The sequence below is a fragment of the Neomonachus schauinslandi genome, chromosome 13 (assembly GCF_002201575.2).
Source record: "Neomonachus schauinslandi chromosome 13, ASM220157v2, whole genome shotgun sequence".
NCBI lineage: Eukaryota > Metazoa > Chordata > Mammalia > Carnivora > Phocidae > Neomonachus > Neomonachus schauinslandi.
The window spans coordinates 16,764,676-16,782,022 of NC_058415.1; the positions used below are offsets into that span (position 1 = coordinate 16,764,676).

At 40.1% G+C, this 17,347-nt stretch overlaps 1 protein-coding gene across 1 annotated transcript in view; it reads right to left on the reverse strand.

Annotated features, from left to right (window-relative positions):
• TRPM6 (transient receptor potential cation channel subfamily M member 6) overlaps positions 1–17,347 on the reverse strand; it is a 166,838-nt gene that overhangs the window by 94,417 nt on the left and 55,074 nt on the right. The window contains exons 4-7 of the mRNA XM_021694318.1: positions 14,897–15,074; positions 11,195–11,408; positions 7,277–7,401; positions 3,395–3,566 (exon numbers count right to left, since the gene is read on the reverse strand). Of these exons, the coding sequence (XP_021549993.1) occupies positions 3,395–3,566; positions 7,277–7,401; positions 11,195–11,408; positions 14,897–15,074 (689 nt within the window). The remainder of the gene's footprint in view (positions 1–3,394; positions 3,567–7,276; positions 7,402–11,194; positions 11,409–14,896; positions 15,075–17,347) is intronic.

A 17,347-nucleotide genomic window follows, 5' to 3' on the forward strand; every position in this document is an offset into this window, starting at 1 on the left:
GGGGGGGGGGGGAATTGAAGGGAGAGATGAACCATGAGAGACTATGGACTCTGAGAGACAAACAGGGTTTTAGAGGGGAGGGGGGAGGGGGATTGGTTAGCCCGGTGATGGGTATTAAGGAGGGCACGTACTGCATGGAGCACTGGGTGTTATATGAAAACAATGGATCATGGATCACTACATCAAAAACTAATGATGTATTGTATGGGGACTAACATAACATAATAAAATTAAAAAAATAAAAAAAAATATGTTAAACTATGCTTGCTGATGTGGAAATGCATCCTTGTTTGGTGGGGGAGAGGGAAGACTACAAAAGAAGCATGGATATTACATGAACCTAGCGTTCATTTAAAAAATGTTGCTTTGTGCGTGTGTAGAAAATTTCTGAAAGCAAATACATATATGAAAAAGTTGACAACGTTTAGTTTTTTACTGTGAGATGATGGAAAACCCTTCCTTCTACTATATGCTATCTTTGCTTTATCTGAATATGAGAGTATATGGCACTTTTATCATCACAAATGAATTAATAAGGATAAAGTGGAAATTCAATTTCTATTGGGTAGGTCTTTCTTAAAGCAATAACTAATTCCCACAAAAATAAAAGTATTTATGATTGTTTTCTACAAAAAAGGATCTTACTGATGCTTCTAATTAAATTTGTTTAAAAAAAGAAGAAAAACTGTCAAGTTCTTGCTGAGAAATCTCACTAGAGAGCCCCAGGGTTAGGCATGAATACAATATCATGCCTCCAAATTAAAATGTCCTAGGATGAACATCCCAGGAAAGCACCATTCTCCACTGACAGTTGGATTGTTAAGAGCTACAGAGGCATCCGATCCTATGCTTTCTATCCTCAGGGGCTTAGAAACAGATATTGGCCACATTTCAAATGGCTGAACCCAGGAATTCCTATAGCAACTTCATGATGTCAGGGTTTTTTGGGTTTTTGATTTTTTGGGTTTTTTTGTAAGTACTCTTTGGCCAATATCAAGGGTTTTCCAGGGACTCCAAGAAGTCCAGCTGAAAAGAAAGAAATCAACAAAATATTTCAAGTATTTTCATTCCATCCAAATAAATCCTTTTTAAGCAATACAAATTTGATAGAAAGCTTCCCTAGTGAGCATGGTGGGCATGAAGTTCAGCTTTGATACATAAGAACTGGGGGTCTGTTGGGGACTTTTCCCTCCCTTCCTTCCTTCCTCCCTCCTTCGCCCCCCTCCTTCCTTTCCTCCTTTCTTTCCTTCCCTTTTCTTCCTTCTCCTCCTTCTCTTCTTCCTTCTCCTTCTTCTCTCTCCTTCCTTTCTTCCTTTCCTGTGTGTGTGTAGGTGCTTTGCTGTTTTTGCTCCTTCATATTGGTTCTCCTCAGAATAATGTTACCAATCCACTGGAATGGACTCCACATTCTTTTACACACAAAGTGAAACTCTCCAAATAAATCCCAAGTTTCAAGATCTTTGAAAGTAAAAATGTTACTTGATGCTATATGCAAGCTTCAGGTTGTATGCATTCATCCACAAATGGAGAATCAGCAGGGAATAAGAAAGACAGAACTTTGCTCTCTTGGGGCACACATGATGATGCTGTATGAAACCCCTGAGCAATTTCTGTGGTGAGCATAGGTCAATAGAGGCAACAAGACATTTCAGGTAATTCAGAGTTCAGACCTTTAAAGGAGCCCTCCCTGCAGGGACTCTTGTTCAGGCCAGTCTCTGACCTACCCTCCTCTCCTCTCCTCGGTGGGGGGGGGGTCTCCCTTCCCTCCCAACCACTCCACAGAGGACCACATACCTGATCCTCTCTCCCCTTTCCTTCCCTAAATGAGCCTCCAACCCTCATTCACACTAAGCTCTAAGTGACTGGCAACAATTGCCAGGGCCCCTCCCACACACAACCCCAAAAGGAGATTACACCTGTATCAAAGGAGAATAAAAGGAAAGAAAGAAACAGACATTTATTGAGGGCATACTATGCACCCAACACTATCCTAGGCACAGCGAGCATACATTATCTCAATTAATTCTCACAACAAAAGTTAGACCATTCCTTCCCTTTCATATTAAGGAAACTGTTTAACAGATGTTAACTCCCTTGGCCAAGATCATAGACAGTAGATGACACAGCTTTGATCTGGCTGACCCGCATTCTGCTGCCTCAGGAGATCAAGGTAAAAAACTCAAAGGACATTTGGCATTTAAGGCCAAAGCCAAAGGCTGAAGAGGACTTGAGCCTCCCAAGTGCATTGGCTCCCTTGTCTTCTGCCCCAAGGGTAGGAATATCTTGTGGAAGATTTAACTCATGGAAAGAGCCAGAAGCCCACTTTCTGCTGCTTTGGATGAAAAGTCTCCATTTCTCCAGGCAGCACCTACCTTTCCATCTCTCTACCCAAGGATGTTTGCTGATTCTGGCCCTCCCTTCCCTTCTCCCTACTACAGATACTACTGTTAAAAAAGAGACAAGAGGTCCAAAACAGAGGCACTTGTGCTAAGCTCCACATCAGCAAACCAAGACATACTACCTGACCTAATTGCAGTTGCAACCTCTCCCAGGAATGTAACCTTTAACCAGTCAGTCTGGAATTAGCTGGTTGGCACTAGTGAGGTCATCTGCCTGGTAGGACCCCCACGCTCACCCCGCCTTCCCCCAAAAGAAGGTGATCTTGCCCAAAACAATCCACTCCTTGTTAGAAGAACTCCCTTGCCACACTTCCTTCTGCCTATAAAAGTCTTCCATTCTGTCCAGCTCCTTGGAACTCCCCTCTATCTGCCAGATGGGATGCTGCCCAACTGATGAATCACTGAAGGCCAGTAAGATCTTTAAATTTACTCAGCTGAATTTTGTTTTTTTAACACTACCAAAATGGCCATCTCAAAGCATCGTGGAATCAGCACACAACACTGAAACCTTCAAAGGTCCCTATTTCTAAAAGCCCTATATGGTTTTAATGCTTCTCTATCTGGGGCATGCCACCATATATGAAATGCCATCTTCCCTGATGGTCAAACTCATACCCCCACTCTTCTCAGGCCAGTCTCCTTACTGCTCTTCAGTCATTCCCATTGTGGTGTCAATACTTCCCCCCCCCAACACACACACACAACCATCCTCCACCCGTCCTACCCTAAGGACAGCTGGAGGCTATGCTAAAGTCTCCACTGTTGCAGAAGACCTCTCCTGACTATGCTGTCCCCCAAGACTTCTTCCTCTCTCCTGTCACCCACAATTCCAAACCACCTCACATCCTGCTTTCTTCTGGCTGTGGGTTCACATGTGTTAATTTAAGGCAGGGACCAGCTTGGACCTCTCCACTCTGTATGGATGACAAAGGAGTGCCTTTCTCCATAGCAGCCCCCCAACCAGGCCCTGGTGGCTGAGCCTCTGTGGTACTCACGGCTGTGTATTTTCTGCAGAGAAAGGTACTTTTCCAGGTTCCTCCTGAGCTTCATCTCATTTCCATACTTGCCCACAGTCCCGTCATCGGACAAGATGAAGTGGGAATGCATGCTGTTGAGGGTGGTGAGCTTGCTGAGGGGGTTGCCCAGAGTCTGGTACAAACACACCACCTGGAGGATAGTGAAGATAAGAGAAGGTCAGAGCTCAAGGTCCTTCTCTGGGCTCACCTGCTCCATAAGGCCTGTTCATGCATCGTGGAGTTCCTGCCAAGGTTAGTAAGTACTACTTACTACACAGAGCAGTGTTTCTCAAGCTATTTGTGGTGAAGGATCAATTTGTTTTTTTTTTTAAATCTCCCATCTTTTAATGGATTGGTATATGGTCCTACTATGTGTAACCAGTATGAGGCTCATGCTACATGAGAGTCATGACACAAGTTCAACAACTCTCCCACATGCCATGCTCAGCAAGATAAGCCCACTGGCCATATGCTTAGATGTCACAGCATTTCCATGTTGCTAAAAATGGTTCTAAGTATTTATAATTTCTGTACTTACCTTGTCTCAGATTATAAAACAGTTCAAAAACGTACAGTGATACACAGACTACATCACTATCCAAAAAATATGCCTTTCAATAGATCTATTCCAAAATAATATTGTTATACCACTTTTTTTTTTTAGTATTCCAAATGGAATGAAGAGTAACCACCAATCAACTGAATGGAGATCCATCCATTTAATATAAAACATCCAGATCTTTATTAATATTTGTGGACTCTTCCTTAAGCTACCCCAATTCTTATTTGTTTTTAGAGACAAAAGCACAGTATGTGGAGTCAGAGGGACCCAGTTTAAGTCCAGACTCTTCTACTTCCTAATTTTAACTCGGGGTAACTCTTATCTCCTTTCTCAGGCATACTTTGCTCATGTATAAATGAGAATAATAATTCCTACAGCAGAGGGTCGCTATGAAGCTTAAAAGGAATAATGATGGGAAAAGCACTACAAACTTTATCAACATTAGTCTTTAAAAGTTACCTTTATTAATTCCTAAATGTGACACTGACACCAGAAGCCAAAAAGAAAATAATTGAGAGATTTAATACTTCTGAAGTATCTTATCACTAATATCATTTTTTATAAAAGCAGAAAATGGACAATGATAGAGGAAAGGTTAAATTATAGTATTATTAAAGTACTATGGTACAGTAGAACATTATCAGGCATAAAAAATCAGAATGCACTGTTGGCCCCTAGAATACAATTTCCCACTAAAAAAAACAGCCATTTGTGTATATTTTTGCTCAAGGAGCAAAAATATACACAATTAGCCTGGAACATTTTTTTATACTAAAACACAAAGAAGCAATGAAAAACAACTCGAATTGTGTTAAAAGGACTCAGGAGACAACTTGAAAAGTTTCCACTGGCCAAAAGGGGACAATCTGAGCATAATTAAGCGTAATAACTAGAATAGATGAATTGAAACATATTTAATATTCGATATGTTTCAACTCATGAACCAAAAAAAACCTCATTGTTCTCATTGGAGGTTGATAGATAACGAATCATTGCTTTGAAAGCTGGAAAATAAAGAGAAAGAATCAGGCATTTATTCTGCCCTTTCCCATACAACTGTACCACAAAGTAAACCAAAAAGTTGATGAGAAAATGTTTCTCTTTAGAGAGTGTTTAAGCTAATAAAGAAAGAAAGAACACTATAATTAAGTATCAGCATTTGCAACTCAGTTGAGATCATGAATCTAGGCAAGGACATCATAAAAAGAAAGATGATCATAAGTTACAAAGGAAGGACACATCTCTTGTGGCATAAACTTGCACAAAAAATCTGGTATTTGATCATACCTTTGGATCAAACTACCAGTTTATAAGAAAGACAAGAGACAAATAAATACCCTAAGCCCTAATATAACAGACTAGATCTGCAAAATCCAAACTATGGGAAACCCTTCAGGAAAATTGCTAAGTTCTTTTACAAATAAATTGTACCAAAGAGAGAGAGAGAGACAGATGGAGGAAAAATCCATAGATTAAAAATGACTGAGGAGCACCTGGGTGGATTAGCCAGTTAAGCATCCAACTCTTGATTTTGGCTCAAGTCATGATCTCACGCTTGTGAGATCAGCCCGGCATCAAGCTCTCTGCTGGGCGTGGAGCCTGCTTGGGATTCCCGCTCTCCTCAGCCCTTCTTCCTCTCCTCTCTAACAACAACAAAAAAAGACTGAAAGTGACTCAACAGACATCTCAACCCATCACAATATAGGGAACTTTTCTGGATAATGAAATCAAACAACTAGGGCACCTGGGTGGCTCAGTCGGTTAAGCCTTTGGCTCAAGTCATGATTCCAGGGTCCTGGGATTTAGCTCCACGTCGGGACTTCTCCCTCTGCCCCTCCTCCCCGCTTGTGCTCTCTCTCTCTCATTCTTGCTCTCTCAAATAAATAAAATCTTAAAAAAAAAAAAAAGAAATCAACTAAAAAATATGACAAAATCAGAACACTGAACATAGACTGGCTATTTGTTGATATTCAGGAATTAATTTTTTAGGTATGAAAATGGCAATGTGGTTATATATTTTTTAATTGTCCATATATTTCAGAAATATCTACTTATTGGTATTTAGAAATATCAAAGTATTGGTAAATCAATTGCTAAGTTAGAAATACTGATTAAAATATTTACCAGAGACATTATTTGATGTCTGGAATTTGCTTCAAAATATTGGAGTGAAGAGGTGGGGAATGGATACAGGGACAGACGAAAGAAAACTGGCTCTAATCTCATAACCGTTGAAGCTGGGAGATGGGTACATAGGACTTCATTATTTTAATCTCTCTACTCCTTAATATGTGTGAAATTTTCCAAAATGAAAGTTAAACCATACACATCTATATTAATTGACATAGAGAAGTAACTGTTAATAATAGTTATATAGTAATAGTTAAGCCAAAGAACAGATTCATAAAAACAAACAAAAATAAAAATAAAAAACATATTTACATTGGTGGGTTTCTGTTACTACTTTTTTCTCATCAAACTTTTTTTTATTATACATATATACACATACTTAGAAAAAATTATGGAATGATACACACCAAGATATTAACAGTGGTTATCTTTCCTCTTCATACCTTTTGTAATACCTAAGATTTTTATCAGAAATATACACTATTCTTATAAACAGACTTAGACAAGTCCATTCCCTATAGAAAAAGAGACAGGATCAAAGAATTGATACACAGGAATGAATAAAGCAGAGAGTAGTACAAGATAAGGAAAGAGAAGGGTCAAATCATGAATGTTCCTTGTTTTATCTACACACACACACACACACACACCACTACAAGAAACTTGGCTATTACTCTGAGCAAGACAGGAGCCACTGAAGGGCTTTTCATAGGGGAATAGCACGATCTGATTTATATTTTAGAAGAATGATTCTGGCTACTGTGTTGAGATTAGATTATAAGAAGTGACAAGGATGAGAGAAGGGAAGGCTATTACTACAATCATTCAGGTGACAGAAAATGGTGGTTTGGACCTGCTTAGTAACAGTGGGGGTAATGAGAAGAGGTCATATTCCACATATATTTTTATATTTAAAGTGAAGCTGAGATAATTTACTGATGGATTAGGTTTGAGGTGTTGAGACGGCGATCATTCCAGGATTAGTCCAAGGTTTTTGGCTTGAACAACTGCAAGGATAAGATCATCATTTTCTAAGATAGGGCAAGTAGGAAGACAAGGTTGGTTTGGGGTATATTACATTCGAGATGCCTTTTAGATGCCCAGGTGTGCTGAGTTGGCAATTAGATACACATTCATTTCCTTTTGTTGTGAACGGGTTGTCTACTTACATCTTTTCCAATAAGATCTCTCTGGTTCTCAATGACGCCCCAAGGAGGGATTCCAACTGTGCAGATTTTTCTCAAGGACTGGAAGGAATGGGCTTTCAGGGCATCCCCAACATGTTTCGACACACCTATGAACAACAGAGATCAAACTTTAACAGACGAATCGTGCAAAACACCGTGACTGCTGGAAAGAGACAAATGGGCATGGATATATGCAAAGGGACATTCTTAGGGAAAGTTGCTGGCACAGTGGAATGAATTTCTGATATCTTGGCTTCCTCTACTCTTTTTTTTTATTTATTTATTTTTAATTTTTTTATTCTTATGTTAATCCCCATACATTACATCATTAGTTTTAGATGTAGTGTTCCATGATGCATTGTTTGTGCATAACACCCAGTGCTCCATGCAGAACGTGCCCTCTTTAATACCCATCACCAGGCTAACCCATCCCCCCACCCGCCTCCCCTCTAGAACCCTCAGTTTGTTTTTCAGAGTCCATCATCTCTCATGGTTCGTCTACCCCTCCGATTTCCCCCGCTTCATTCTTCCCCTCCTGCTACCTTCTTCTTCTTCTTCTTCTTTTTTCTTAACATATATTACATTATTTGTTTCAGAGGTACAGATCTGAGATTCAACAGTCTTGCACAATTCACAGCGCTTACCAGAGCACATACCCTCCCCAGTGTCTATCACCCAGTCACCCCATCCCTCCCACCCCACCCCCCACTCCAGCATCCTCTACTCTCTTTTAACACTGCTTTCTCCTATCACTGATCTCTTTACCTGAACAATTCTCCCTTTGGGCAATTTTTGCTTACAACCTCAGTCCTGTCCCTATTTTTGACTGACCAGAAAGTCCTCTGAGGCCAACATGAATGTTCTTTTTTTCTCTAACCTTCTCGACTGTCCCAGCAAAACATCCTGCAGATATGACCCTTGCTTCACTGAAGCAAATTAAGTTAATAGCTTTATAGACAGAAATATTCCAGAACTAATACATTCATATTTGACCTTCCAGAATTAATAACAACAGTAATTATAGCCAGCACTGACCAAACTCTTACAATGCACCAGGTGCTTTTTTAAATGTTTTACAAGTATTTACACTTTAAGTAGAAACTTTATTTAGTCTACTTTATAGGCAAGAATTGAGTCATAAAGAAGTTAAATAATTTGCCCATCGTTATAGAGCTGGTAATTTGTAGAGCTTGGATTCCAAACCAGGATATCGGACTTTCCTCTTTTAAACAGACTTTATTTTTTAAAGCAATTTTAGGTTCACACAAAACTGAGCCAGTAGTACAGACTTCCCTTATACCCCCTAATCTATACACCCACAGCTCCCACCACTGTTAACATCCCCCCTCCGTGCTACATTTGTTATAACTGATGAACCTATACGAACACATCATTATCACCCAAAGACCGTAGTTTACGTTAGGGATTGTTGCTATAGGTTCCATACAACCACCGATCTTTTTACTGTCTCCCGTTTTGCCTTTTCCAAAATGTCATATAGTTATTAGAATCACGCAGTATGTGGCCTTTGAGATTGGCTTAATCTGCCTTTTAATGACAACACTGCATTGTACCACTTTCTCCTCTTATATATAGTACTGGTCCTCTATGTGTCATTAGCAGAGAAACAAACAAACAAAAACTCTACTGCAAGCATCTGATGCACAGCACCGAATCATTTCCCTCTCTCTGGCATCTTCCCCTCCACCCTATTTTTTTACACTTTGCCCCATTTTCTAGAATTGGGGATCTGGACCACAGGCATGTATCAATATCAGCTGTGCAGCCATCCACTGCAACAGAGATTTGGACTCAGGGACACCTGGGTGGCTCAGTCGGTTAAGGGGTCTGCCTTTGGCTCAGGTCATGATCCCAGGGTCTTGGGATCGAGTCCCGCATTGGGCTCCCTGCTCCGCGGGAGCCTGCTTCTCCCTCTGCCTGCCGCCCCCCCCCCACTTGTGCTCTCTCTCTCTGACAAATAAATAAATAAAATATTAAAAAAAAAAATAGAGATTTGGACTCCATAGGTTTGGCGTGGGTTCCCAGCATGGTGATGCTGGCGGATGTATTTCAGCATCCCACATGTGATCCTGGTATATATTGTCTACTGAGACTCTCCTTAAAACCAGGTCTATGTCATTTTCTATCCATTCTCCTGTCCAAATTCCTTTGAGGGCCCCCTGCTACACAGAGAATAAAACCTCATCCCAACAGCATGGCACCCAGTCTGGCTCCAGTCTCCCTTGTCCCTGTCCTCTGACACATGGCACATCCAGCCCATAGCCTTATTGCCTCTTTCTACACATGCCTTCACCTCCAGCCATGTGCATGGCCTTGAACTCCCACCTCTGTCTAGGATGCTCCTTCCTACCCTTCCCTCAAGGTCAACACCAAGTGCTATATCCTTCTCCATGCCTTCCCGGGTGCCCTCAGTTGGAACTGGAATGTGTCTTCCTCTTCCTTGTACTCCCAAACACTTGCTTGGTATCTCAACTATGACCCAGTGGGCACTGATTGTAGTTAGTTGCTCTCTGTTATCATAGTCCACCTTATCACTAAACCCAGGGCCCATATCTTACTCATCTTTCATCCACAGCATCTATCCAAATGCTACATACATAAGACTTGTGGCATTCAATTAAATGTCAAACATTCAGGCCAGATACTGCAGTTGAGAAGCAGCTCAAGAATAGGCAGAAGCTGGTAAGCAACACTTCTCAAATTTAAATGTGCATAAGAATCATCTGGGGATGTTGTCAAAATGCAGATTCAGGTCCTGCTGGTCTGGGAAGGTATCTGAGATCTGCATTCCCAGCAAACTCCCAGGTGATGCTGATGCTGCTGGTCCAGATGTCCCTCCCTGAGCAGTCAGGCCCTAAGGAGTTGTGGTTGAATGGGGTCAGATCCTGATTATTGTTTAAGAAAGCTCCAAGTATGTCTCATTTCTCATTTGTTTATATGAACTATTTTAATAGTCTTCACACTATTATATTTGTGTTCCTTAATTGGCCCTAACCTAAAATGTTACACACACACACACACACACACACACACAGCAGTAAGTAAAATAAAGCCTATGTTGTTAAAAAGGGAAACCACTGGACCAAAATGGAATCACTTAGGCCAAGTTATCAAACTGGGGCTTAAACCTAACCTAACCTAACTGCAGTTCCAACCTCCCCCAGAAATGTAGTCTTAACCATTCAATGAGACATTTTCACATCAGTACCAATGACATAATCTGTCACAAGGACTCTCCTCATCCCGCCCCCCCCACACACACACCCCATAAAGGAAGATGAGGTAATCTGCATGATTAGACCCCATGCCATTCCCCCTGAGGGAAGATGACCTTGCTTGGAACAATCCTTCCTTTTCTTTTGCTAACAACTTCCTTGCCCCACCCTCCTTCCTATAAAAACCTTCCATTTTGTAGTACAACTTCTGTGAGCATCTCTTTACTTGCTAAATGGGATGCTGCTTAATTCATGAATTGCTTAGTAAAACCAATTAGATCTTCAAATTTACTCAGTTGTATTTTTGTTGTTGAACTTGACCCTGGTGAGTTTAGCTCACGCCCAAGCCCACACACTCCACACTTGCATGGATTCTGTGTCCTTTCAAACCTCACCATGGTCTAAAGTTCATGAAAAGACTATTTTCTTTCCCAGCAGTTTATCCACAGTTGTGTTAAAATAGCATATTTTAACAATGGTAAAAACGTATTCCAGGAAAGGTCTATGATTCTGGGTTTTTTCCTAGCCATTATGCTTTTTGTCTTTCTCATGCCACCATGTCTCCTGGGAGCACTGCAGAGCAGAGATTAGGTGCCATACTACCGGATTCAGTTAGAAAGAGGGAATTTTTTTTTTTTTAAGTGAAGCAGGGAGTGCACTTTACCAGTATTAATGCCTTCTGTTATTATCCACGCTCCTGTTGTCTCTGCAGCTTTGACCAAACCTTGGCTGAAGATCTCTTTAAGTTTGGAGGGCATCTTGAAGTTCTGGATGCCCCCGTGGACAGAGATCACCAGCTTTGGCAGTTCCATCTTCCACTCTTTCAACATTAAATGTAACAGATGATCCAACTTTGTATCATAAGAAGTTCTAATATACTGGAAGATATGCATAGACACATGTACATAAAATAGGAAAAACTACATGCCGGTAACAATGAGCACACAGCAGGGTGACTGAAATGGCCAAAACTTAAAAGGAAGTGTCTGAGATTTCTTTAAAAGTTCATCGTTGTATAATGGAAACATTTACTTTGAAAGGATCCCACACCCCCTGTAAGTTCCTTCTGGGAATTAACAAGTCACGGTAGGAAGGCTTCCTCTGGCTTTCAGGGTTGGCCCACCAATGTTCTCTAGAAGGTCTGAGATGAGGCAGAAATACTTCAAACTGGTAAAAACCACTACTCCAGGAAACCCATTTTAAAAAAAGCTTTTAGAAATGGGTGAAATGGGGTTTTTCATACATGCTATTGATGAGGGAGCAGAAGGCTAGCTGAAGACAAAGCACTATCTTAAAGTTAATACATTGCTAGAGGGGAAAACAACCTTAACTTGACAATGGCAAAGCCTCCATTATTTTGTAGGTCCTCTTTAGCATATGAAAGTTCTTTTGAAACCTCCCTTTTCCTTACTTCCCCCAACTCCTGAGTTCATAATCAGCCACTCCTCAAGACCCTGGTGCAGCAGCTCTTTCTGCCCAGGGGTCCTGTCCCCGGGCTTTAATAAACTACCATTTTGCACCAAAGACGTCTCAAGAATTCTTTCTTGGTCGTTGGCTCCAGACCTTACTCCACCGAACCTCACATATATTCCAAAACCACATCACTGTGACTTTTAATTTACTTGACTATTTCATATATTTCCATAATTTAAATCAAATTATGATCCGGGAGTATGTACTTTTAATTTACTGTAAATTTTACATTCTAACCGTTCCCTTTATATGTAATTATCCCTCTGAAAATGTCTTTTTCCAAAACAAATACTTTTCACATGAGTCATATTTTTAACTAGTCAATGTAACCCAAAGAAAAGATGAGAGAAATCCGAATCAGCAGGTAGAACCAGAATCATTTTGTATTTTGCCTAAGATCATAGTGTATAGCTGGCTCTCTTTTTCCAATAGATGCAGCCACATACAGACTGTTAAAATCATACTGAGAGGAGTTTGCCATCCTCAGGCATAAGCTAACCAACAAGACCAAGTCAGACTTACAGGAATAAGGACAATAAGAAACCATGAATTAGAAAACTATACCAAAAAGAACCACAGGTGGAGATCTTCATACATATGCAAATAGAATTATTACCTATCTTCCAGAATGTAATAGTGCCTTAAAACAACTATCTGTTCACCTTTGAAATTCTTTTTTTTTTTTTAAGATTTTATTTATTTATTTGACAGAGAGGCACAGTGAGAGAAGGAACACAAGCAGGGGGAGTGGGAGAGAGAGAAGCAGGCTTCCCGTGGAGCAGGGAGCCCGATGCGGGGCTCGATCCCAGGACCCTGAGATCATGACCTGAGCCGAAGGCAGACGCTTAATGACTGAGCCACCCAGGCGCCCCTCACCTTTGAAATTCTTAAAACATAATCCCTTTATTTAATTATTAAAATGTTACAGCCATCACAGAATGTAATAGAACCTAAGGATAATCAAGATTCAATTTCTAAGTGAGGAAAATGAGTTGCCATGGCTTTATTACATATTCAAGTAGTAGGAAAAAATACAAGTTGACCTTTGTGAAATGGTTTGTGTTGTCTCAAATAAAGGCAAAGGAAGGAGGCAGCTCTGACTTGGTTCATCTAGCTCAACTCTCTCCCAGGTGCCTCTCTCTTTCATCTAGAAGTCCTTTTAGTCCTAGCAGACGTTCCTCCTTGAGATTTCAGATAAACAACCTTGATTAACTAAATTATCAGCACTAGTCTTTTCTTCCAAAGGCCAACTGAAGATGGTGCTAAAGGTTAATGACTTTCCTTCCCCCTCCCCCTCCTTTATAACTAACTCAGGCAGATTGTTCCGGGCCTAGATTCTCCTCAAATCCTTCCTGGAATGAGGTGGGAGGGATAAAACTGGGAAAGGGAATGCAGGGGTGGGAGACGAATAACCAGCTCTCACAGCTTTCCTGCCTCTCACCATAGACAGAAGTAGAATTCTGTGCTTAAATATAAAAAGTAGGTTCTTCTCTTCTGAGAGATCAAATAAAATGCATTCAGGTACTCAGGATATAATGGCGATCTAATGCTAAGCATGGAACATATGAGTGATCAGGAGATCTGTTGAACCATATTTTCAGTTCTCCTATATGCACCATATTCTCCCTTGGCCTTCCCACAAGCCCAGAGTGCTCTTAGTCCTCTGCCTCACCTGACACCAAACACCTCACTTACCTTTCTGATCTCAGCTTAGCTGTCCCTACACTTGCCAATACTTCCTTGACACACTCACATTGCCCCAGAAAAACAGGAGTGATCCTTTCCATTTTCTTGAAGAACCGTGTATTCCCACCCTGCCCATGGTAACTGTATATTTATTTCCTGTTTCCCCTCACTGTAAGCAATGTTAGTACATGGAACATACGCTCTTTGGGGCATAGCAAAGTATGAGCACCTAATAAATCTTTTTTTCATTGGATGAAAAAATGAGGAAATGAAGGTGATTATGAATAAACATAAAAGCAAAAGGAGGGAGACTAAAACTTAAGGGGAAAATTACAGGGTAATAAGCGTCAGCTTCCAGAAAAGATTACAGAGGAGAATAAGGGCAGTTTTCTCACCAACGAAAGAGAACATCAACACACAAAGCTAAACACAAGAGGATTAATAACTGGAAATGTAGATTACTGTAAAACTGTATTGCGAAACTTGATTATGATTGCATTATTAGAACTGTTGTTTCAAATCCATCCAACTGATGGTCACACTCTAGGGTACAGCTGATTCTAGGCTTTCCTGAGATGGAGGCCCCCTGCAGGTTCCCCAGGGAAATCTGTCTCTGAAAAAGCAGCAGTGATTAACAAGCTCAAGAAAAAAACACCTGAGAGATAGCTGATGCGTCAGTATTATGCAAATTACATGCAAAATTATCATATTAGGGACAGGAGCAAGACTGGCCTGGAAAGCCTAAGGACGAACACTTGGGGGGAGGTACAGAGAGAAATGTCCGCATTTCCTCTCTCAAGGACATAGCAAGCATGAACAGCCACAAGGTACTAGTAATTGCTATGGCCATGCTTCAGCTAAACCCATCTCTTTGGCAGTGGCTTTCCTCCATTCCTTAAGAAAAGGGCAGCCCTTTGGCAACTGTCTCAAGAGCGATAAGCCATTCCCCCATAGAGAAGGCATGAACTTGCTAAAAGAGGTCAAATAGAGAGTGGGCCACACCACACCTGGGAAAGGTACCATGTCCCTCAGACAGAAAGGCAAGAGAAGGGTCAGGTCATTTTTGTGAAGAGGTCAATAACACGGATCGTTTCTGCAATAAAACTCGGTCATCTGATCATCTACACTTGGAGATAAAATTTGCAGAAACATTTGGAAGTTATCCTCTGTTAAAAACTACCAAAAATAATGTGAGTTATTAGCAAACCTTGGAGTGGTGGGTGTGCTCTCCATCTTGAAAATTAATAGTGCCAAATGTATCTGTAGGGCTTTTCGTCGTATGCTTTTCAACAGACCATTGTTCATTTTCGTTACCATTGGCAGCTGAGATGGTCCAGGAATAATCTATCCCATGATGGTCTCCAATCAATCGCCCACAGTAACACCTTAAAGATGGGATGAAAACCAGTTTCAGATTAGAAAACACACAATGTCAAAACAGAAAACAGATGTAATGTTTCTATACTTTTCTAGGGTAATATAGATGGCATGTATGAACAATTTTTTTTAAATTTCACATTAGGGGGCGCCTGGGTGGCTCAGTTGTTGAGCGTCTGCCTTTGGCTCGGGTTGTGGTCCCAGCGTCCTGGGATCGAGTCCCACATCGAGCCCCACATCGGGCTCCCTGCTCCGCGGGAAGCCTGCTTCTCCCTCTCCCACTCCCCCTGCCTGTGTTCCCTCTCTCACTGTGTCTCTCTGTCAAATAAATAAATGAAATCTTTAAAAAATAAATAATAAAATTTCACATTAGATTTATATTAGACTTATATAACTAGATTGTCTTCTGAGTTTAGAAACACCCTCAGTGGTTCTCTCCCTTAGCTGCACATTAAAATCATCTAGGGAATGTTTAAAAAAAAATGCTAAAAATCTTGTGCACACCCATGTTCATATAAGTATTATAAAGCATTATTCATAATAGCCAAGTTGACAGATGAATGGATAAACAAAATGTGGCATATACATATAACGGACTATTATTCAGCCTTAAAAAAGGGAGGAATCCTGTGATATGCTACAATAGGGATAAACCTTGAGGATATTATGCTAAATGAAATAAGTCAGTCATAAAACAAGTGCTGTATGATTCCACGTATTTGAGGTACCTACAGTAGTCAAATCCACAGAGACAGACAGTAGAATGGTGGTTGCCAGAGGCTGGGAGGAGTGGCCAGTGGGGAGTTACTGTTTAATGGACATAGAATTTCAGTTTTGCAAGATGAAAAAGTTCTGAAGATCTGTTACACAACGGAAATAACACTACTAGCTATACACACTTAAAATGGTTAAGATGGTAAAAAAAATCAAGTTGTACATTTTAAATATGTGCAGTTTATTTTGTCAATTATATCTCAACAAGAAAAAAACTAAAAATCTCTAACATGCAATACTTAAGGAGAGTCAGAAAATGTCTTCATGTAAAACATAATATGCACATCAAAAGGAAAGAATATTAACCAATGCCAAAAAAGATTCAACGTCAGAGAAATATTAAACACAGAGCTACCACAAGAGCCATGAATGAGGCTTGACTATAAATATAAATTAAATACATATATGTGATATAATTACAAAGGAAGGAAAATTCAGTAAATGTTCCTGCAAATTAAAAGTTTTAAAAACTATTTCAGATACAAAATGAGGCAAATTAGAAGGTTAAATCTCTTTGAAACTAGAACTATATAAAAACTAACAAAATACAATAATCATATTGGCAAAAGGGCGATAAGCTTCTCGTGTTTCATGAATTAAAAAAAAATCAGAAGGGGGCACCTGGGTGGCTCAGTTGGTTAAGCAACTGCCTTCGGCTCAGGTCATGATCCTGGAGTCCCTGGATCGAGTCCCGCATCGGGCTCCCTGCTTAGCAGGGAGTCTGCTTCTCCCTCTGACCCTCCCCCCTCTCATGTGCTCTCTCTCATTCTCTCTCAAATAAATAAAAATCTTTAAAAAAATAAAAATTAAAAAAAATAAAAATAAAAAATCAGAAGGAAAAATTAAAATTTGAGCGTGTAGAACTTTCATATGCCTATTATATATAAAGAGGTTACTCAGCTTTATAAGTGATTCACGCTTTTTTGTGTGTGTAGGTGTGAAAAGCAACATAAAAACGTGTACAAGTTATGGGGTTCAATTAAGCAAGGAACAGGATGACAACAAGAAGTCAGATCATTTTAGAGTTCTATATGGAGGGGCTCTTGACTCAAAGGGTGAAGGAATAATCTCAAATGTACAGAATATACATAATCGGAATCTACTAGACAGAAATGTATCACCTGGTTATCTTTCGAAACGAGGGATAGTCTTCAAAATGGAAAAACATCTATTCATAAGCTGAATGATTCATTTCACTGTGGCTTTTTCTAAATAGAACATGAATGAATGGAGGCAACCATAATTCACACCTGGAAACTGGAAAGATAAATCACTAACCTTTCATAGGACCATTTTTCAGTTTGAATCCACTTTGCTCAAAGTATTTTTCTAGCCTAATCCATTTGACTTGAATCAATATAGTTTTATTCCAGTTTTTACCAGATCATTAAATTATGGCATGATGATCTCATAGAAGAAACCAATTGCCCCTAAACTATTTTTTAAAAAAGCTTCCATGTCCATCCTTTTAGTTAAAACTTTCAGAAGTTCCAAATTATACATAACT